This window comes from Fragaria vesca, linkage group LG6, assembly GCF_000184155.1.
Source record: "Fragaria vesca subsp. vesca linkage group LG6, FraVesHawaii_1.0, whole genome shotgun sequence".
In the NCBI taxonomy this organism is placed as follows: Eukaryota; Viridiplantae; Streptophyta; class Magnoliopsida; order Rosales; family Rosaceae; genus Fragaria; species Fragaria vesca.
Window position 1 is genome coordinate 37,031,890 of NC_020496.1, and position 22,268 is coordinate 37,054,157.

The 22,268-nt window shown below is 37.6% G+C and overlaps 5 protein-coding genes across 5 annotated transcripts; 2 read left to right on the forward strand and 3 right to left on the reverse strand.

Moving 5' to 3' along the window:
* Nucleotides 1-358: 358 nt before the first annotated feature.
* LOC101293812 (apoptosis-enhancing nuclease-like) lies at nt 359-2,239 on the reverse strand. Its single transcript, XM_004306295.1, has 7 exons — nt 2,202-2,239; nt 1,934-2,085; nt 1,594-1,721; nt 1,259-1,482; nt 906-1,112; nt 728-808; nt 359-602 (listed from the first exon to the last, which is right to left on the reverse strand). Exons 1-7 carry the CDS (start codon nt 2,237-2,239, stop codon nt 359-361), a joined length of 1,074 nt encoding a protein of 357 aa, XP_004306343.1.
* Nucleotides 2,240-5,830: 3,591 nt separating this feature from the next.
* On the forward strand, nt 5,831-6,481 carry LOC101294102 (agamous-like MADS-box protein AGL15-like). The gene has a single exon (XM_004306296.1). The coding sequence runs from the start codon at nt 5,831-5,833 to the stop codon at nt 6,479-6,481; it is 651 nt and encodes a 216-aa protein (XP_004306344.1).
* Nucleotides 6,482-11,135: 4,654 nt separating this feature from the next.
* LOC101294682 lies at nt 11,136-13,554 on the forward strand. Its single transcript, XM_004304571.1, has 2 exons — nt 11,136-13,042; nt 13,186-13,554. Exons 1-2 carry the CDS (start codon nt 11,136-11,138, stop codon nt 13,403-13,405), a joined length of 2,127 nt encoding a protein of 708 aa, XP_004304619.1. The 3' UTR covers nt 13,406-13,554.
* A 320-nt stretch (nt 13,555-13,874) lies between these two features.
* On the reverse strand, nt 13,875-15,646 carry LOC101294967 (GDSL esterase/lipase At3g27950-like). Its single transcript, XM_004304572.1, has 5 exons — nt 15,322-15,646; nt 15,038-15,238; nt 14,717-14,871; nt 14,350-14,620; nt 13,875-14,269 (listed from the first exon to the last, which is right to left on the reverse strand). The coding sequence occupies exons 1-5, from the start codon at nt 15,551-15,553 to the stop codon at nt 14,031-14,033; spliced, it is 1,098 nt and encodes a 365-aa protein (XP_004304620.1). The 5' UTR covers nt 15,554-15,646; the 3' UTR covers nt 13,875-14,030.
* Nucleotides 15,647-17,672: 2,026 nt separating this feature from the next.
* On the reverse strand, nt 17,673-21,223 carry LOC101295256 (L-aspartate oxidase-like). Its single transcript, XM_004304573.1, has 7 exons — nt 21,114-21,223; nt 20,502-20,856; nt 19,843-20,085; nt 19,565-19,621; nt 19,327-19,407; nt 19,077-19,138; nt 17,673-18,762 (listed from the first exon to the last, which is right to left on the reverse strand). The coding sequence occupies exons 1-7, from the start codon at nt 21,221-21,223 to the stop codon at nt 17,751-17,753; spliced, it is 1,920 nt and encodes a 639-aa protein (XP_004304621.1). The 3' UTR covers nt 17,673-17,750.
* Nucleotides 21,224-22,268: the final 1,045 nt, after the last annotated feature.

A 22,268-nucleotide genomic window follows, 5' to 3' on the forward strand; every position in this document is an offset into this window, starting at 1 on the left:
TACATATTATGTATATGTAGCCGTGCATAGAGGGTACGTCACATCCCCACCTTGCGTAAATTTCTTTTTCTAAATGACTTTCAAATATCATATATAAATTATTGTCCCTCATGATAATAGAGGATCGTGGTTTACATGTAGAGGGGAAATCCCTGATTAATCAAGCTAGGAGCCTAGCATTATACATTAATGCATATATAACTAACACCAGGTGCCTCATAAAAGTAGGATGAGATTGAAGTCCATCAATCTTGGAAGTTATTTCAAATTAATCTTCAAAATAGTGTATATAGTACTAGAATTACTCAACGTATTCTTAATTTTATGATGCGCCTCCCCTTAATTTGAGGCACTGGGACTATGTATCCCGGCAGTCCAAGCACCAGCAGTAGAAATCAGACCTGGAAATGTCCAACATTTGTTCAGGGCTCATCCTCTCAAGCTCACCTTGCCGCCATGATGCGAAATTATTCCGGTTTTGCGGATCAGTAGCAAGGGGATAGGCATCTATCTTGTGAGCTTGGGATCTCATTCGCATGTAGAGCTTCATTGTTGCAACACAATCCTCATACGGGTCTTGAATCCCACTTTGAATGTCATACCTACATGCATGATTGGTATTTACATGTTAGTTCCATTAATTACTTACTACTCAAAGAAAACAAATGTTTATGACTATTTTTCATTCAGAAATTGACGAAGGAATTCATTGAAACTCCATTATTACCCAAGATATGCTTGTGTTAGATACTTCAGTGAGTTGCTGAGCTTGCTTGTTTTCATCAGTGGAGGATATTTTGCAGTATCCCTGAATATAGTCACGAATAATTGGAATATTACTCAAAACACATTGAAATATTATTGGAAACTATCCTACATTAGATAACTTCAAACGAAATACTTACCGCATCATGACTGCTGGGTATTCAATTTGCAGAGAGTCGAGATCATGATCCAAACCATGACCCACGAGAATTCTAGCTTTTCCTGCTCTAGGTCGAATCTTCCACATCGGTTCCCCATTGCACAAAAAGTCTTGAATCTTTCTTTGCACTTGCCTCTGTGGCATTGCATCCCTCAAGTATTCAGGACGAATCCCAGTTGTTTCATACCTGTATTTTTAAGCAGAATAGAATATTATATATCAGTAAGGATGGTTAATTAAGAGCATTTCTTGCTTGGTACATACGGACTGGCATGTATAATTCCATGTGTATCAGAAGCTGTGTGTATGATCGTCTCTATATGAAAATTATACCTATAGTTTGTGACTGGCATGGGTGGCTTTACATAAGTGTGGAAGATGATGTTATCATATTCATCAGTGAGACAAACCCTAGCGCAGAGATCTAGGGAGCCATCACTTCCCCCACCAACCATCTTGCAAGCAAGGGCAACAGTTTGACCACTACTGCCTCTTGTGTAGTTACCATGATCCAGATTGTCACGAATGCCCAAGTTACCAAACCGACCAATTAATCCCTGCATATATGTGACGAATTCATTTGGTTATACTGCTTGCTTAATAGAAAGAAAATGTATCTCACACTTAAGCTAGTTAAGTTGATGGGATGAGGACTAATTAACACGTACAGCTACACCGGAGAGTTGGCACCTGTCCTGGTGAAGCCTGAGAGTATAAGGGCTATCAAAGACAGATAAGCAGTATTTGCATCCTCTGCTGCTGAATATGTTCTTGCATTCTTGTTTTGGCAATGGCCCTGGTTTCAAAAATAAAAGGCAAATAAATAAATAAAAAATGTTAATAAATAAATAAAGCCAATAGAGAATAGATTAACGATGCTAACACTCCAGTTGATACTTGATACCAATAAATTTATTGAATAATATTCGAATTTATCTCCAGCCAAGTTAATGTACAACAATTTAAGTGTTTATGTATCTGTAAAGTTTGTGAATAGAGAAAATATACCTATGACATGTTCCCTGAGAGATTCAAAGGATCTGCAGTGCTTCTTGCAGATTCCGCACGAGGGTTCATGAGAAGAGTGGTATGAGGTTCTCATGTGCTCCACCAGGTGCTCGATCTTGTTGAACTGCCTGTAGCATGCAGCACACTTGTTCCTGAAACTCAGTTGTAACATATATTAAGTTAATGGCGATTAATATTCTAGAAACCGATTGATAAGTGATCGGATCATGTAGATACTCAAGAAAAGAGACTAGTAATTGAGAAAAACCTCAGAGTTTCAGATGATTCAAGTCTGCTGTAGTCCATGATGGTTGGACACTAGTAGTAATCAACCTGTTGTTTTACTCAAATGGAAAGGTAGCTATGAGTTGTGAGGAGTGAGGACTGGAGGTGGAAGCCTGGAAGGTATTTATAGGAATTAGAGAGAATATATAGCTTCCGGGAGTTGCATACGTACGTGTAAGGATGATTCCTTAATCAGTAAAAGGTAATTGTGTAATAATGTAGTACCAACTTCTCTTGCTCGTTTTACCTTCCTCAAGATTTAAGAACATTCGTAGTAATCCAAAATCTAGGTTGGGTCCCCCCATATTCAAACCAGAATATTTTTCCAGCTAGAATTGCTAACATGATCTCCCCCCTCTGGATCACCGTAGAGAGCTTTCAGAATGGAGCTACCGTTAGGAGAAAATATTCTACTTAGAAATGCTTATTACATCAGGATAAATAAATCGCAAAACATATTACCCTTTTGTGGTGATGGAGTTTTCACCCATCAAACCATTGAGGTAATATATACGTACAGGTCTGGAACGAGGTGATAAAGGCATAAAGCTAGGAGCCTCATATATGCAGTACGTGAGGTCGAGCATCGTCGATCAGATAAGATTAACCTTTCATATTTCATATATTATCGTCAAACGAAATTCTGCATATATGTTTGTCGTTTTTCCTTTGCGTCGATCAAGCTGTTAGAAATGATAGAGATCCGTATAGGTATGGTTGATATACTGGTAAATAAACAGTGGAAACTTTTTATCTGTAATATAAAGTGCTAGTGGCCTGATAAGACAAGGTTAATCTTTTTTACTTTCGGCAAAGGAATGGTTTATGCATTAACGTAGCTGCATATAAGGTTTTTGCGACCTGCAGTAGTTCAGCTTGGTGTGTAATCTATCTGCTCCGATTATATACGACGTGGGATAATTGTATAAAGTCATAGCAAAGCATCGAGAATTTAGGATTCAAAATCTATCTAGGAATGATCATATCTCATTGTAGTTTAGAGTTTAGGGTTTAAGTTCTAGGGCAAGCATAACAAGGTATCTACGAACGTCCCACAGGGCCATGCCACCACGACGTCTTCGATCGATCTCTCAGTTTTCTTTTGTTCATGGTACTAGCTAGTGCAAGCAGAAGTTATTGACTTCATAAGAACATGGGGGAATGTCAGCATGCAAAAGACTCTTTTTTGACCAGGAAATGAGCCCCTACTAGATTCTTCATTCATTCGTGCTTTGCAGAGATACCCCAAAGACTAAAAGATGCTTCGTAACAAATCCAAAATAAAGGACAAAGATGCACATCGATCATTTTTTAACTTGGGGAGAGATTCGATCTTGGTCCACTAATCGATCGCCCATACAGATAGGGATAGCAATGTAATGCTTTGCATGGAATTCCTAGCTTGACCATCACTGCCATCATGCATTTACGTCTCTCTCGCCCATATTCACCCTTTGTTTTAGACACACACCACCATTATTTGATAGAACAAAAATGCCACTCTTTTTGAGTTTCTAGTTTCATTTACGTCTCCTACCAGGGTAGGCTTATTGTATTATTGTTCACATATCAATCCCCATCTGTAATTCGAATGTCAAACCTACATTGGAACAAACACATATATGCCGGCCAAATGTTGCATACGAGCCACATATATGCTTCAAAGTATATCCTTTCTGGTTTCAAGAGAATGAGGACATAATAATTAACGTTGTTTTGAAATATTCGAAACTCATTGCAGCACATTGTTTAAGTTTCTATTTGCGCAAACACTACTTACTATAAGGACAATTGAGAAAAAAAGTCTGATCAACTGAAATGTGACGATGATGATGATTGGATGATTGATACGTGAAATAAACGTTCAATCTGATTTGGTTTCATATTTTCATTTTGTCGTGGGAGAGATGAGGATCATAGTTATGCATAGGAACTAGAGGATTTATATACGTAAATAGACCTAGAGCTATATATTAGATACATGATCATGGATAATCGACCAACCTGCTCATATATATATATATATATATATATATATATATATATATATATTTCGACAAATTATGTGAATATTCATGTGTGTATAATTAGTCCATGAAATGCATCCACTTGATTTAAGAACATAGTCAAACCCGATCCAAGGTAGCCAGAAGGGGATCGATGAAGCTTTGCTTTTGTAAAGCTAAAGATAAATTGATAGAATGCTTTTCTTCTGAATCCTCTGACCAAAGAAGGAATATACAAACATGGTTCAATTCTCTTCCAATTATTTTATGTCACATCACTCGTGCACACGTACATAATGCATGCAAAACGATTCGATCACTGCCTCGCTCGTTCTAAATCTAACCAAGTCTAGAGTCTACCTAGACTTGATGCTTTGACCACGTACACAAAACAAGTACTATGAGCAATTCCGCTCATTCCATTTATAATGACCCAAGCACAACGACCTAGCCTAAAAATTAATTCTTGCTTCCACTCATGAAAAAAAAAAGGTGGAAGCTGTTGTTCACTGATAATGACATAGAGCGACTCATGTCACATCTATGACTAGGTTATCTCATAATGATGACTTAACGGATGAACTTAATTTAAGCTCTTTGAATAAAAATGTCTCGTTTGTAGCACAAGTTTTCAGTTTCGAAATTTTTTTTAAGAGAGTTGTTAGCCAATGAGAATTGAGAATTACGTTTTAGACTAAAAAAACCCATGCATGCGTACAAAATTTTTTGTAGCATAAACTACTTTCTCTCATCGTTTGTTTTACACTTTGTGTCTAGCCAAAATTATGAGTTTGGCTGATATGAATTATCTTGCGGAAAGCTTCTGGGATTGCGAATAAACACTCGATTTATTATAGTGAGCTTTGAAGATCCTTTGCATATTACAAAATAGGTGAGACATATTTGGGTTTTCCATTGCTTGGCCGGTATGTTGGAATTCGATCTTATGAAACACTGAATACGACTCATCAAACAGATTTTCAAGCTAGTGAGCTTGTTTTGCAGGCCCTGAGAATTCGTTTCTCCATAACATGCAGTTTCTAATGTCATGAGTATATAATTGGGTTTTGTTCTTCGGTAAAGCTAGCTAGCTGATTATTTTCTTGTTACAGTATTGTACTGTTTCTTTTATCAATATTTTTGTTTGGATTTAAACTTTGGTATCGAAATATGAAATTAGTTAAATTACTATGCTAAATAAAGTTTCAAATATCTAAGAATATAATCTGGATATCGTTTCCTTATTTGTAACGAGAATCAAGACCGAATTTTTTTAATTTTCTACTATATACTTGTAGCATTTTGTTTTCTTTTTGGTCAATAACTAACATAGTCAATTAGTTTCCAATTATGATACAATCACTTTTGTATCTATCCCATAATAGTTCCTATTGACTTGCATGACACTTACGGTATTTCATAAGCTAACATATCTAATATGGAAACCTAGAATTCATGGTCTCTTATTCTATATATATATCTATCAATGCATCCTCTGGTATCAGTTGGTATTTACGCCGCCGCACTAGGTAAATTGTGTGTTACAGTCCACAAGAAGAAGAAGAAGGAAGCAGAATCATAAGATTACATCCGATTGGTATAAATCATGGGGCGAAGAAAGATCGAAATCAAGAAAATCAACAACAAAAACAAGGTTAAGGTCACATATACGAAGCGACGACAAGGTTTGTTTCGAAAAGCAGTTGAGCTTTGTGATATGTGTGGTGCCGAAATCGCCATTCTTACTATTTCACCCGGTGGAAAGTTCAGAAATTTTGGCCACCCTGACGTTGACTCCATCATAGCTCGGTATTGTGGTGATGCGACTTCAGTTACCGTCAATGAAAATCATGATTGTGTTAGTCACGAAGATGATGAAGAAGAAGAAGATGACGAAGAAGAAGATTTAGAAGGCGAGCAAGAGAGGGAATTAGAGGTTAGTACCTATAAGGTTGATGAGTCTATTGATATAGGCTCGATAGGCTCATCCCACAAGGTCGGCGAGGAGAAGGAGCTTATTAACCCTATCGAGGAGAAGGATCTCATTAGTCATATCAATAAAGAAAGAGATGGGAGGAGCCTAATGAAGTTTTCGTGGGATAAGGAGGAGCCTATTGATCCAAAACTACTTCGGATGTATTATCATAGCCTAACAGAATTGAGAAACAATATAGTTTGGGTGTTGAATGATAGGAACACGAGAGAATCATATGCTAAGGACTATATAAATATGATTGATATAAGTTATGATATGTAAAAATAAGATAGGAGGTCTTATGCCCCCTGGTAGCTAGGTTTCGGCCGTCTTGCAGTTTTCTTTTTGATCGATGATGTAATTCATTCCTCTAATTACAATTCATTTTTGAAGCCAAAGATTTTGGATGATTTTTTTTTTCTGTAAATAATTCGATTTACAATGCCATGTATATATATTTGTTTTGATCTCTCGATCTGTCCTTTCTAGTTGATTTATACTGTGACTCATTTTAGATTCCCACTGGTATAGAACAGTGCGACTAGAGTAATGCTATTTCAATTCGCAAGTGCACAATAGACGACGACGACAACATACAACAAAATCATGCAACTCTAGGACCGAAACTCTGAAAAAATCATACCTAAGTTCTGTCATCCTCGCCCTGAAACATGCACTACTAGGAAAAGTGTCCATAACACACACAGATATTGTTCACAAAGATTTTCACAAAGATAGAAATCTGTGTGAAACACTGCAATGTCGTCCTGACCCTGAAACATGCATGTTAGACACGTTGCATTCTTAAACTAAATTCTAAGGCAACCTGTACTAGTTTTGGGGTTTCCACTTGCAATGCAATGAGATTGAATTGAAATGAATGACCAAATAAAAATGAGAATGATGATCTTCCACGGGATTAACAGTCATCAAGTAACGTAAAATGATGCAATAAGCAATTTGTGATCAAACAGACAAGTATATTTCTTAGTCCCCCATTAAGAATTTGAAGACTCGCTATCTACCTCGGTTGGCACAGTCGGCAGGGCATATCGGCAAAAAGGGCACACATGACTCACCTCCAGACACGACGTAATGCAAGCTAGCTACATGATAACAGTGCGTGCAAGGCAAAGGAATAACCAGTTGATCAACACCGCCTTCAGCAAAGTCATCCTTGCATATATATACTACATGACGGGTTCAGCTTCACAGTAGATTCTTCCAAACTATCCAGTCTCACTTTCTGCAATTTCTCAACTGATGATTTAGTCGCTGGAACAAACCTGATAATCCGAGTTTCATAGGACTGCAATGTAAGCCTATCAATTTCCGACCACAACCCCTCATCATTTTGCCGAATTCGAATCGTACCGGCCAAGGTACCAGCCGTATCATGATACTCAGCATCACGAAAGGTACCATGATATAGTCAACATCACGAACTGTAAATGTTTCAAGGCCTCCTTCAGCCTCAACATTTAAGTATAAGTTAAAGTTGACATTAGGGTTTGCGGTCACGCCATTATCAATGGCATCATGAATTCATGATCATCAAAACTACCCAGTAATCGAACAATCACGTCGGTTATTAACACAATAAGGCAGCCACGGCGGCCGGCAGCGAGCGAATACTCCTCATATACCTTGAAAAGCATGATCCGGATGTCATTTAGTGTGAAGCCCAGCGCCATTCTTCTAAGATGCTTCTCCACATCATCTATCCAACACCCGTATTCGTCGTTAGAGGGGACAAACATTTCTCCGTGTGCAGCTGCAATCGTTTCAGAAGTATATATAGTCGGTTGGATGATCATACCAACGGCGACTTTGCTTCCATAGATGCATATATAGTGATCGTAATACCGTCCTCCGTCTCAAATCCAGTTTCTTTAAACAACACTCGGCTGAAAATATAATTCTTCTCGGTGGTGGACGAAGACATGCTTTAATTCAAGTAGTGATATCCGATTATCACGTTTATACACACCTCTAGCTAATCCTATCCCAACCCACCTAGGAATTGCGCCTCTACATCTACAACGATTAGGATTTAAGCCTCGACTCCTACCAATGGCGGAGCCAGAACCGTAAGTCTAGGGGGGCCGAAATATAATAAACGGAAAAATATATATAATAATTTTAAATCGTTTGACAAAATTATGTTTTAACTAAAAGTAATATTATTATTTTTTCATAATCTTTAAACATGATTGTTCGTTGTAAAGCTTCATTTATGTCTATGTAACGACATATATGTGTATTGAAAATTTAGATGTATGTAAAATGATTAGTTAATACCTAATTAATTGTGGTGATGGATCCATATGGTAATAAGAGGCAGTGGAAACATGACATAATATTATTACATGGAAAAGAAGCTAGATCTTTACAATTATAATCATAACCATTCAATCCTATTAATTGACATTTTTCAAAACTTTGAGGGTGCCAGTTATAATAATAACCATACAATCTTACTAATAGCATAGCATTAATTGACATTTTTCAAAAACTGGGGGGTGCCATGGCACCCCTTGGTCCTAACTAGTTCCGCCAGTGACTCCTACAAGGATTTACGAATTAGGTGATTTATTCTCTCGGTTTCTTTTTAAATTTGAAAAATTAGGGCGTTTTAGACTTTTCCCTCATCTGTTATGATTACCAAACCATGGTTCGAGCATCTCCAGCAATAGAGTTAAATTTATTGCTAAATTTGTCAACATTTAGATTTAAAATAACAATTTTTGAACTTTTGCTCCAGCAGTATTGCTAAATTATATACATTAGCTAAGTTTTAGTTAATTGTCTCCCCAAGATTGATAAATTTATCAATTTTCTCTATCAATTTCTAAATTTATCAATTTCTTAAGTATACTGTTGGAGCAAAGATTCATTTAAAAATTGATACATCTCTAATTTTTTTTAATTTATCAATGCTGCTGGAGATGGTAAGATCAAGTCTCTAGCTAATGTGGGATTTGTCATTTTGTTGCTGTTATGATGAGAAAGTTCCACCTTTATTAGTTGAAGTGTAGTTTAAATATCTTGTCTTGTTGATATATGCATCTTGTTTAGATTCCTTATCATGGAATTGGTGGATCACCTACTCAACTTGATTAAGCTTTTTCTAAGAATTAGTTTGGCCAAGCATAGTTGGAGTTTAGAGCTAGAACGTTTTCTTAATTTTCTTTCGCGAGGTTCGAACAACAGTGTATCAAGACATACATAACTCTTTACATCGATGTAACTCGAGCAAGCTCATATTTATCATGAGTTAGAGATCAAAAACAAAATAGACTATATATGATCTTTATATTGTTTAAAACTTTAGTTATATATCTCTAGTGTGGTTGTACCATCAGAATATTGTGCTAATATGAACGAAAAGTAGATGTCCCCCAACAACATCAATAATTTGATTTTGTCTAGCTAAATGTTGTTCTATGACCCGACATTTATAAGATTCTTTTCCTAATTATAAGAGAAAGATTTAAATTTTTTTCTTCTAAGAGTAAGATCAAATCTCTTAAGACTACTAGTCAACAATTCTTCCTACTTCTCAGTTCTCACAAGGCCTAGCCTTCTCGAGTATATTGCATGATTGGCCTAATGATATGGCTTTCTTTGAGATCGAGTTTGAGACATATATATATCACTCAAATTTAAACTATCACTCTCTACATAACCTAAGTAGAAGCGCTAATTTTAGACTCGAAAGTATTATGGACTAGCATCACAATTTTAGCATCGCAGGGGATTATGAGTATTCATACTTCTGAACAGTTACATAACTGAATATGTTCATTGTGTTAGATAAGTGATCTACGCCTACAACCTACAAGTATTGAAATTTCGAACATATTTGTTTATTATGTGAAATATAGATTGTATCAATAATTTATAAATTTTAATACTCAAAAACACTATAGAAATATTTTGATCAGTTTTACCGAAGCTCGTAATTCTGCCGAGAAGATCCACGTGTAGTCGCATACAAAGCCACCGATGAGGCAATGATGAAGTCACAGCCCGGAAAAGCCTAGGCTTCTCCCTTTTCCTGGACCGCCACGTGGGAAAAGCAGAACTTTTTTTCTTGGTAATAGCAGAACTAAAAGAATGCAAACTCCAGCGGTGTCACAGCTGAACACTTCCCCCGTCGGAGCTTCTGGCGTTGAAAAGCCGTTAATCCCGCCAACTTGCGACGTCACACCCAAAAATTATTAACATTTTTAATTTAAAAAATCAAAATATAATTAAAAGAAATGTTCAAGAGTGTAGAGAGAATAGAGAAGTGGGAGAGAGGTCGCCTTCCTCATTGCTTCGACATTCCAACCTTCTCTGCAAACCACACCAGTATTTCATTGCCCAAATTGCCCTCTTCGTCTTCTCCACACATATATATAAGTTTTTATGAACAACAGAGACATATCGTAGACTCATTCTCAGTGTTTCTTTCTCTCTGTCTCTGTTACATAATAACACCAGCTTTGCCTTGCCATTCTCTTATTTGCTTCTTCTTCTTCTTCTTCTTCTTCTTATACTCAGGTACGCTTCATTTATTGAACATGGTCGCTTTTTTCTATATGTGGTATTGTTTGGATTTAATGGGTTGTGGTTGTTTTGTGTGTTTTTGATATAAAGAGCATGGCTTTAGTGATTTGTAGAGACAAAGATAGGTTCTTTTAGCTTTTGAGTTTCTATCTGTTTCTGGGTTTATATGTTGTCAGATGATTCAGTTATGTAAGCTTGAATATGTATTTGACTGTTTGGGTTGTACTATTTTGTTTGTCTGGCTTTTTTGGATTGGTTTGTTAAGGTTATAATCACTATGCATCTATGATAAGTCACTAAGTGTGTTTATTTTTATTTTTGCTGATTTTAGTTTTTTGGGTATAGGTGTATTTGTTGTATTATAGTGAAGCTAAATTAGGGAATGCCTGGATTAGCTATGGATGAAGTGAATGGGAACGGTGTGGTAGATGAGCACAGTGGAGAGTATACACCTCACAAGGAGGGGTATAATCAGCAAGGCTCTCCTAGGAGTCCATTGAATCCTCAAAGTCCTCATAGTGACTCCACTGGTATGCCTATGGATGGCCCGATTGACACATCAATTGAGCAGCTGTATCACAATGTATGTGAAATGCAGAGCTCTGATCAGTCTCCATCCAGGGCTAGTTTTGGATCATTTGGCGCTGAGTCGAGGATTGATTCAGAATTGAATCATCTTGTTGGGTATGTTCGTGCAGATGTGGAGGTAAGGAAAGAGGTTGTTATGGAAACCAAAGAGAGTACCTTTACTCCTGAAAAGGAAAATGTGTCTGTGGAGACAAGGGTGAAGGCTCAGTCTCCTAAGATGAGTCCTAAGAGCAAGTCTCCCAATCAGAGGCCTCCACTTGACAAGAAGACTCCAAGAAATGCAAGTTCAGTGATGTCGAAGAACAAGCTGAGAAGTTTAGCTTTACGAGGAATGAAGCTTCAGAATGGAGTTGAGGATCCCTCTGTGGAGGGATTGGATAACTCTGACCTTGGACCCTTCTTGCTTAAGCAAGCAAGGGATATGATTTCTGCTGGTGAAAGTCCCCACAAGGCACTTGAGTTAGCTCGTCGGGCAGTGAAATCGTTTGAGAAATGTACAACCGAGAAACCCAGTTTAGAGTTGGTCATGTGTTTGCATGTTTTGGCATCAATCTATTGCAGCTTAGGACAGTACAATGAGGCAATTCCAGTTCTTGAGCACGCTATTGACATTCCAGCTATAGAGGATGGCAATGACCACGCACTAGCCAAGTTTGCAGGGTGCATGCAATTGGGTGATATTTATGCAATGACTGGTCAGATTGAGAATTCGATACTGTTCTACACTGCAGGTATGGAGATACAAAGGCAAGTCTTGGGAGAAACAGACCCTCGATTTGGTGAGACATGTCGATATGTAGCTGAGGCACATGTCCAAGCATTGCAGTTTGATGAGGCTGAGAAGCTGTGTCTAATGGCCCTTGAAATCCACAGGGAGAATGGTACTCCTGCTTCACTTGAGGAGGCGGCAGATAGAAGACTTATGGGACTTATCTGTGACTCAAAGGGAGATTATGAAGCTGCTCTTGAGCATTATGTTTTAGCTGGCATGTCCATGTCTGCCAATGACCACGAAACAGATGCAGCTTCAATTGATTGCAGCATTGGAGATGCTTATCTGTCCTTGGCTCGGTATGATGAGGCAGTCTTTGCTTTCCAGAAAGCACTGACAGTATTCAAGAGCACTAAAGGAGAAACACATCCAGCAGTAGCATCTGTTTATGTCCGGTTAGCTGATCTTTACAACAAGATAGGGAAGTTTAAGGAGTCCAAGTCGTACTGTGAAAATGCACACAAAATCTATGGGAAGCCAAATCCTGGAATCCCCGCAGAAGAGATTGCTAGCGGTCTTATTGATGTTTCTGCTATCTATCAGTCTATGAGTGATTTGGAGCAGGCCCTCAAGTTACTCAAGAAGGCTTTGAAGATGTTTGGTGATTCCCCAGGTCAACAAAGTACAATTGCAGGAATTGAGGCTCAGATGGGGGTCATGTACTATATGATGGGAAATTATTCAGACTCATACAACACCTTCAAGAGTTCCACAACCAAGTTCAGGGCCAGTGGAGAAAAGAAATCAGCCTTGTTTGGGATTGCTCTAAACCAAATGGGTCTAGCCTGTGTGCAGCGCTATTCAATAAACGAGGCTGCAGACCTGTTTGAAGAAGCCAGGAACATTTTAGAAAAGGAATATGGGCCATACCACCCTGATACATTGGGCGTGTATAGTAATTTGGCTGGCACATATGATGCAATGGGCAGGTACTATGCTTTTCTCTATTCTTTGCATTCATTTGCTTTATTTTAGTATCTTATCCCATTAGATGAAGTATTTACCAAGTTTTGCATACTTTAATTAACCTTTATTCTTCAGTGTCATTAATGCTTTTTGGTGACTTGCACAGGGTGGATGATGCCATTGAAATTTTGGAATATGTTGTTGGGATGAGAGAAGAGAAGCTTGGAACGGCAAATCCTGATGTGACCGATGAGAAGCAGAGGTTGGCTGTGTTGTTGAAAGAAGCAGGCAGGGTGAGGAGCAGGAAAACCAGATCACTAGAGACACTCCTCGACACTGCCAACCCCCAGATTACAAGAAGCAGTGACATTATTGAGGTACTGTGATGCAATATATGTGTATAGGCTTCATATGTAAAGCATGTCTTAGTAGAATATTAGTTGGTTTGTGTTTGTTAGGTTGTCATTGTGATTCTTTGGTAAAAAAATAAGCATATAACAAGAAGAACATCATGAAGCTAGAGGATTCTGGTATGAGTTTGTTTATTGAAATATCAGTAAAGGTTGTGACTTGTGTCAAAGAAAAGATTGCTTCTTTCTTTAATTGTTTGTAGACGTGTGATAATATTCCATTGTCAGATTCTCCTTTTGTATGCCTCACTGTCAATACTCAATAAAGAAGTGTTGGAGCATCATTTTCTCTTGTTGGTGCGCACCAAAATGCTGCTATACAACTTCGATTTCTTATCACGTATGAGAGCAAAACACTAACCTCTGATATTGAATTGTACCAGCTCAGACATATACTTCTTTGTTTTATAGAACCTAATTTATTAATGACTCGGATACACTTCACACAAACATGTCAAGCAGTAAGAGATAGCTGTGATGATAGAAGGCTAAAACAACGATTATCGTAGATAAATAAAGTTAACAATCACTAATTACTTGTCTAGCAAATAAATATCCTACTAATCAAGCAAACGATGATTATTGATTCATTGCATGGTGCTCACCCATGACAAGCCTCTGTGATTGAAACCGGTGGATCAGATAGTAAGCCGTTGATAATTTGATTTGCAAGCAATATGTTTGCTGCCTGAGAGTAGTGTATACCATCCCAACTAATATGTTTTGATGGATTATGACAAGGGTTGCCATATACTGTTCCATTCACTATGGCCTTCTTTCCACAATCAATATGATAGCCCTTGTAACTGCCACAGCAGAAGTCGAATGGATCCACAAAACCTGTCATTACCATACATGAGTTTAGACAAAACCAGTTATATGATGCTGCATACATGTTTGTGAATGATCATTGAATTTACCTTCATTTTTGGCCTTGCTGATTACTGTATATTTAGCTGAATACACATCAACATAAGTGAATACTGCAAGAGGGAGCTGCTTCCTCAAGTGTGATACGCTGTTCTTAAGCCGCCGATTGAACTCCTGAGCCACCTCGTTGGTAGGCTTCACACAACCACTCTTGTCCAGATTTCCAGGCTTTGATTTGTCGTAAATAACATTATAGGGTAAGCAACCATGAGGGCCTGTGTTATGCACCCAAAAAAACCTTGCCCCTTCTTTATATAGTTTCTGAAAATACATTGAAACTAGTACAAATCCATTATGCCCATCAATGTTTTTGTCATTTGACTCATTTCCAAGTAATCAGTGCTGCTACATACTTACATTGATGGCTTGGTCTAACTGAGAGAGAATATCAGGAATGGAGGCTCGAACTTGCTCTATTGTCCCGTGTTGAAAACCATAGGCAAGATCATTCTGACCAATATCAATCGTGTATAGAGCTTTCGAGAAGTCCTCCGGCCTAGGAAGTCTTTGAGCTGGTGCCAAAGTATACCAATTTCATTAGAATGAGTGTGCATCATAGTAGAGATATCTTAAGCTAGACTGCTCGATCAAAATGACAAAATATATGGAACCAGCGCACATTATGCCTAGTGCTAATTCTATCACTACTAGAACTATGTATAAGAGTGAGAAACTGACTATCTGGACTTTGTTGCTTGTAGAGGGCTATGGATTGAGACTTGAATCTTATGAATTGTGAAAGTTGAATGCCGAGATGAAAAGGGCTGTAACCGCCTGGCCTAATGGATGAACCGCCGGTTGCAAAATTCGCACCATGTCTGAAATTAGTCCCAACTGAGTCCAAGTATGGACTGAGATATGGTAGCTTTAACTTCTCAGCTGCACAACAAAGTTTCAGAGTAAGCACAGACTAATGAGATACACAACTTGCTTAGCTCAGGCTCTTAGCATAGCTACCTCACCTATGAAATCTATTATAAGGCGACCATCACAAAAGCGTCCAGAAGAATGTCCAAAGAAACTTTCACCATTGGGAGGAGGAACCTCAGCTATGGCAGCTGAAATAGCACCGGTATCAGAGTTTGAGTCGCCGAAGTTGTATATGGCTGGAAACCTACAACTCCCAGAACCACCAGCATTCACTCCCAAAGCTAGAAAGGCAAGTAGTGCAAAGAGTAGCCTCACAAGATCCATGATAAGCTTAGACTTATCAACTATGAAGTGGTACTTTAAACTTTGAGACAGCAGCGTTTGGAGTTTATCAAGTGTACAAAGAGAAACCGACTCATGTCCACTATCTGCCTCCATAGTTTCCCATAAATACTAACAGACTGTGACATCAACCATGCCTGTTTCTTTGGTGGACCTACTTATCAACAATCTTGAAGGAAGATACTTGTAATATCACATCTGTAACTTCACCAAATCTTTCATGAGGATCAAAAGCACAGCTCAACTGATCCATCCAAGTAACAAAAACTAATTCTACCATATACGGGTAAATATGACATACAATTTCACCCTTTTTAACAGTCGAACTGAGAGGTTCATTCTTTGTCATAGATTGTTTTTCATTGGTCACTTACGACATGCAATTCCACCCTTTTAACCGTAATATCAAATAATTCATTATGTGTTAATAGATTGTTTTATATCGTCTATTATGGTCAATATGGTATCAAACACAATAATTAACCAACATTGAATTTCATAATTATGGGTCCGGTTCAAGGGACACAATATTTGACATTAATTTTTACATCATTTTTTGTCCTTAAAATCTTAGTTGATCAAGTGGTCATTATTAATTGTGAGTTATGATTTGGCAAATGAAAATATGACATGGCAATAATATTATTTTCAGTCAAAATATAAACAATAAACTTACTAAATTTAATTAAACAATTTCTTTTACAAATAAACTCTTATACAAGATCAAAGAACTGCAGAAGAACACCATGATCTTCAACAAGCGAAGAGCCCAGGTTCGTACTTATATGGTAAAGATCCATGCTCCTCTTCAAATAAAACTACTAATTTAGTTAGGATCATATCAAATTCAGTATACACATCTAATCTTTGTTTTTAAAAACAAGTAAATCAATCTCGTTATTCTAATAGATCGTGTTAATAAATATATATACATCTGTAATGAGATCAATTATATGGGCATGAGAAAACCCTATCGTATGAAGTAGAACTAAGGAGATTAAATGTGGGCATGAGCAAAACCCTAAACTCTTCTTTAATCTCTTTTTTCTTCAAGAAGAATATGGTCTGGGTATTTTTCTTTTGTTTTGTTTTGTTTTTTTTCCAGTATCGATATGGATTTAGAATTTGATGACCTCAGATTTCTTCCTTACTTTGCCATGAACCTGAACTTTTCTTTTTCTTGTTGAAGATCATGGTGTTCTTCTGCAGTTCTTTGATCTTGTATAAGAGTTTATTGGTAAAAGAAATTGTTTAATTAAATTGAGTAAGGTTTATTGTTTATATTTTGACTGAAAATAATATTATTGCCATGTCACATTTTCATTTGCCAAATCATAATTCACAATCAATAACGACCACTTGATTAACTAAAATCTAAAGGATAAAAAATGGTGTAAAAATTAATATCAAATATTGTGTCTCTTGAACCAGACCCCATAATTATTATTTGCATCGATTTAGAGGGTTTATGGTCCATGCTTTATAGTAGATACAAGATGCGGTGTTTATATGGTCCATATTCTGTGGTGGATACAATAACCAGACAATTGCACAGTATTATGATCTTTATATAAAGTTTCATGATAAAGAAGAGATGATAGCTAAGGGCACGGATGGAACTGACCAAATCTGCAGAATTAATTTGTGCTTGGTACCAAGCAATTGTTTACTTAGTTTTCTTAGTGTACACAGACATACCTACTACTAAGGATTGTTTAACAGAAATTGCTTCATCAAGATATTAGGCAATGCAAAAATGAAGATATACATCACTTCATGTCATTGTATAGGAAAACTAATGCCAGAGAAAGAATAGGATGACTAAACCAACTAGGGTAATTGCAGTTGACATAAATTACATTTCACATGGTTCTTTCAGCCCCAGATACATATTTGCATTGAACTTGAGCATACCTGGTTGGAACATATTGGGGTAATTTTTCTTTCTTTTATTTAAACAAAAGAATCAGTTAATCAGCATATTGGTAAAAGTAAATAAACCGGAGGTAAAAGTGCAACCTGTAGTGGTTTTCACCAGAAGCTGCCCAAATCGCTGATGCTTCAACTCGAACTAAAACAGTTCTGGAAGCTAAAATGAACTATTAATGATGCTGAGAACCTGTAATTTCTATACCTATAAGCATGACTGAGTGAAACAGATCCCGGAAAACTGCATTTCCTAACAGATTGGCTGATTGTGTAGTTGCCGTGAACTCCATGTACTCTTTACAGACGAACAAGGGAATATTATTGTTGGCAGCCTCTCACTTTCTTCAACATGAGGAAAATCAATTGTGTAGTGAAGTCCACGGCTCTCATGCCTAGCAAGGGCACTGCTCACCACCATCTTTGCACAACAAAAGAAGTTTCTCATTTCACAAGCTTCAAGCCCCACCATTGTGGGTTCCCATCCCAACCGGAATAAGTAGTCCTCCCATTTCGCCTCAAGATCATGAATCTTTTGCTCTGCTGCTTCAAGCCTTGTTGTAGATCGAACAATTCCAACATAGTTCCACATGATCGATTGCAGTTCTTTTCTTACTTCCCTGGTTATGGTCAAGATTTTGTTGATGACATTGCGCTCAAGTGACATAGGCACAACTGGTCTGGACCACCAAGTTGACGCCCTGAAGTCAAGGCTAGAGCTCTTCATGTGATCAATGGAGGGCTGGACTGCTCTTCGAGCAAAAACCAGAGCTTCAAGCAATGAGTTACTAGCAAGACGGTTAGCTCCATGCAAACCTGTGCAAGCAACTTCGCCTGCCACATAAAGGCCCTGCACATTTGTTTCTCCATGGAGTCCAGCACGGACACCCCCACACATATAATGAGCTGCAGGAACCACAGGAATTGGCTGGCGAGTTATATCCAAGCCACCTCGAAGGCACTCAGCTGCAATATTTGGGAAGTGTGATAGAATTTTATCCCTCGGCTTGTGACTTATATCAAGCAGCACATACTTCTCATTACGTTTCTTAAGTTGGTCATCTATGCTTCTAGCGACCACATCTCTGGGGGCAAGTTCTGCTCGTTCATCATAGAGTGGCATGAACCTTTCCATGTCTAAATTGTATAGAATGCCTCCATCACCTCTGACAGCTTCAGTGATGAGAAATGCATTTTCTCGAGGATTGGAAGGTTTGACAGGAAGGCCTTCATCAGCTAAAGCTGTAGGGTGGAACTGAACAAATCTGCCGAAGAAAATGACAACAGTGAAACTGTTAAAAGCCTTTAAGATTATACTTAAGATACAGATATAGCTAATCCAATCCAGTTACACCCTTGTTTGTTAGCTTAGGAAACAGGAAAGTATTTTCCATTCACACCATCCCAGAAAAATACCTTATGAAGTAAAGTAACCAAGTTATAGTTATTTTATAGAAATTTCAAAATGACCCATCTGACATGATCAATAACCCATATAGCATAGCAGTAAGTACTGATTAGTCGAGACCACAAGATCTACATATTTTCACCAAAAGTGCTTCTAAATAGTGAAACTTACTCCATGTTGGAAACTACAGCTTGAGCTCGATGGGCCATGGCAATTCCATCTCCAGTGGCTACCTGTCAGAGTATCGTGAACAATCAGATACAGCATTCTAGTTGTGATATAGGAAACATCCATTTTCCGACTAAAGTCTAGTACCACCCAATTTCTGCCAATTAACTACTTTAAGATAGGAACTACATCTATTGATTAGGATACACAAAGCAAAACAAACATAACATGAATACTTCAGAAACCTAAGTACCGGAGGATTTGTTGTGGTCGGATAGATTTGTCCAGCCCCACCTGATGCAAGTAAAGTCACCTTTGAAATAAATCGTATCACCTGAAAGTACGAAATGGGAAGCTCATATTTAATACAAGAATAAGATCTCCGGTCAGGGTTAACGGCAGGCATGAGGATGAAGAAGATGGTAAATATGTCTTTCAGAAAAACATTGCCGTAAAATTTTTTAAAGAGAATAGGTGTCAGTTGCAGTCACCTCAAGTGTCTTCGTATTCAAAGTGTCAACACCCAGGCAAACTGTCTCAGAACCATCCTGCATTGTAACACATTTTATGTTAGAGAACACCTAGAAAGCAATCACAAAATTGCACCAACCAGTTTTAACACTCATCAACATTCATTTATTTTGTAGGTGAGTGTTAAAGTTCCGTAAAATGATAAAGTTGCCTTTATGAAAGTCAATCCTTAGAGCTAATTTGTATAGGAGAAAGTGACACATAGTTTTGATAAACAAGCCATGAGAAGAAAGTATACCTGAGATGTTAGCAAATCTATAGCGAAATGGTGTTGAAACATGAATATATTAGGATCCCTAAGAACTGCCTCTAACAGTGCCCGTTCAATCTCCCTTCCAGTCATGTCAGCAGCATGAACAATTCTGTGATGAGAGTGACCCCCCTCTCTTGCTAGGTGCAAGTTTCCATCCTCCCCATGATCGAATGATGCACCCATTGCAATTAATTCCCTAATTCTTTCAGGCCCCTCTGTACAAACAACCTGGAATGAAAGAAAAAAACCTGAGAAAACGCACAAACAAGTACAACCCATAATCCATGATACTCTCATATTATCTGGCTTCCCATCTATATTTACCAAATGCAAAATTTGGCTATGTGTTATATACACAGTAAATAATGCTGTCATTATATAAACAAGCACCAATACTGAACATGAACAGGCATTATGCTTTACTTGGACTCGTAGAATGTATCCCAATATTTTCTTCAACTATTTACTGCTGTTAATTACCAAATAAAAAAAGCTATTTTGCTGCTGTATACATAAAAAAGATACCCTAAAATATAGTTTTAGGAGATTAAACCCAAGAGCCATGGCATATGAAACTGCAATATCCACAGAGGCACCGATCAAAGTTGACAATGTATATTGAAGTTATTGGTTCTATAACATACTCTGACAGTCTCCTCATCACATAGATAAGCTCCTGCTACAATGGTGTCCTGGACATGACTCTCCACAGAATCCGAAGGGCACAGTACAGCACTAACACCACCTTGAGCATAATTTGTATTACTTTCATGAGGCTCAGCCTTGGTAATGACAGCAACAGATCCATATTTTGCCACTTCCAGGGCATAGCGGAGGCCAGCGACTCCACTACCAATAACAGTAAAATCAAAATATTTAGTGGAACCATCTCTCAAGCTTGATGAAGTGACGGTTCTGAAGGGCTTTGAGCTCTCATTGATTGGAGATTGGGAGGAGTTACATCTCTGAATTTGCAGAAACTTTGAAACCCCACGCGACCTGGATGGTTATACAGTAAAGCAAGAAAAAATAAATTAAGCAATCTCATGACTAACATCGAAAACTTAAATAAGGTTGGAATTTATGAGTGAGTGGATGAATGTTGCATTGTATCATCAAAATGCATGCAATAAAACTTCTATGTATCATATTTGAGTTTTCTGAGTTCTTCGATATGGCACTTCATGATTCCACATGCGCATAATTAACTTCAGACAAATGTAAAATGCTGCATTACTAAGGAGGTGATAAGGTACCATGAAAGCTCACTAAATGTGACCCAAGAAGCCTTTCTGCAGCCTTGTGCATTGAAGTCCCTTGCTCTGAAATGCAGTTTACCGGTTCCTGCTGGTATACAAGTTGTCATTGCTCCTTCTGTAGATTTACAAGAACGGGTGTGAAGTTATATCAGCAGTGTCAAGACTGTCAACTAGGAATCAGAACATTGTTGTTTTAAACAAAATCGCCATTATAGAACTCTGATAACAGGAAAGAAGTAAACTGAACCTACTAAACGAATGAGATCCAATACTGATTCACCAAGACTGACACTTTCTTTATAATCCCTTTTTGTATCTATGCACTTACACTCATTTCATCCATGAAGTTTCTTTCTTTTTCAACCCATTTCAGTATATGATCCATTTCAATCGAAAAAGGCCATCCCATGATCGAAAAAACCATACAGAACAACTCAAATGTCATTTCCACACAAAAAGAATTACCAACTGTATTCCAGAATCTATCAAAAACCAAACTTTGCCAAAACAACTAGTAGAAAAGAACACCCAGCATCTCTATCAAGCTAAAGTTACAATCTTTATTGAGCAGAATGAGAGACTGATAAAGAACACCCACATCCAATTAAGTTAGTTTCACCCAAAATGAGAGACAGATAAAAACAAACTAAGAAACTGAACATATGAGCAACTACTGCAAAACAAAACCCATATTCAAAAACCCACTAGAACATTCTCAACATAAAACAAACCAAATTCAAGAACCCATTGAAACACAGAATCAAACAGTTGGGGAATCTCAGTATACTTACATAGACTATGCTGAACAAGTATCTGAATTTGGGTTCAATGAACCTAACCCAAATGAAGAAGAAGAAGAAGAAGAAGAAGAAGAAGAAGAAGAAGAGAAAGAGATTAAAAATATAGGAGAGTTTTATAGGTACAATATGTGAAGGGGAGAAATGGAAAGAAGGAAAAGAATCACGTCATTCATTGATTAATTTGATTCACAAGACGAAAAGCCAACCAAGCCTTTGCTGCTGCTGCTGCTACAGAACCATCGTGGAACTTCGCGCCATACTTTCCTTATAGGCAGCCATCCCTCATTTTCTTTTTTATTTTCTTTTAATACTTCTTTTTGTCTTTATTTTCAACGGTAATCTTGATGACCAT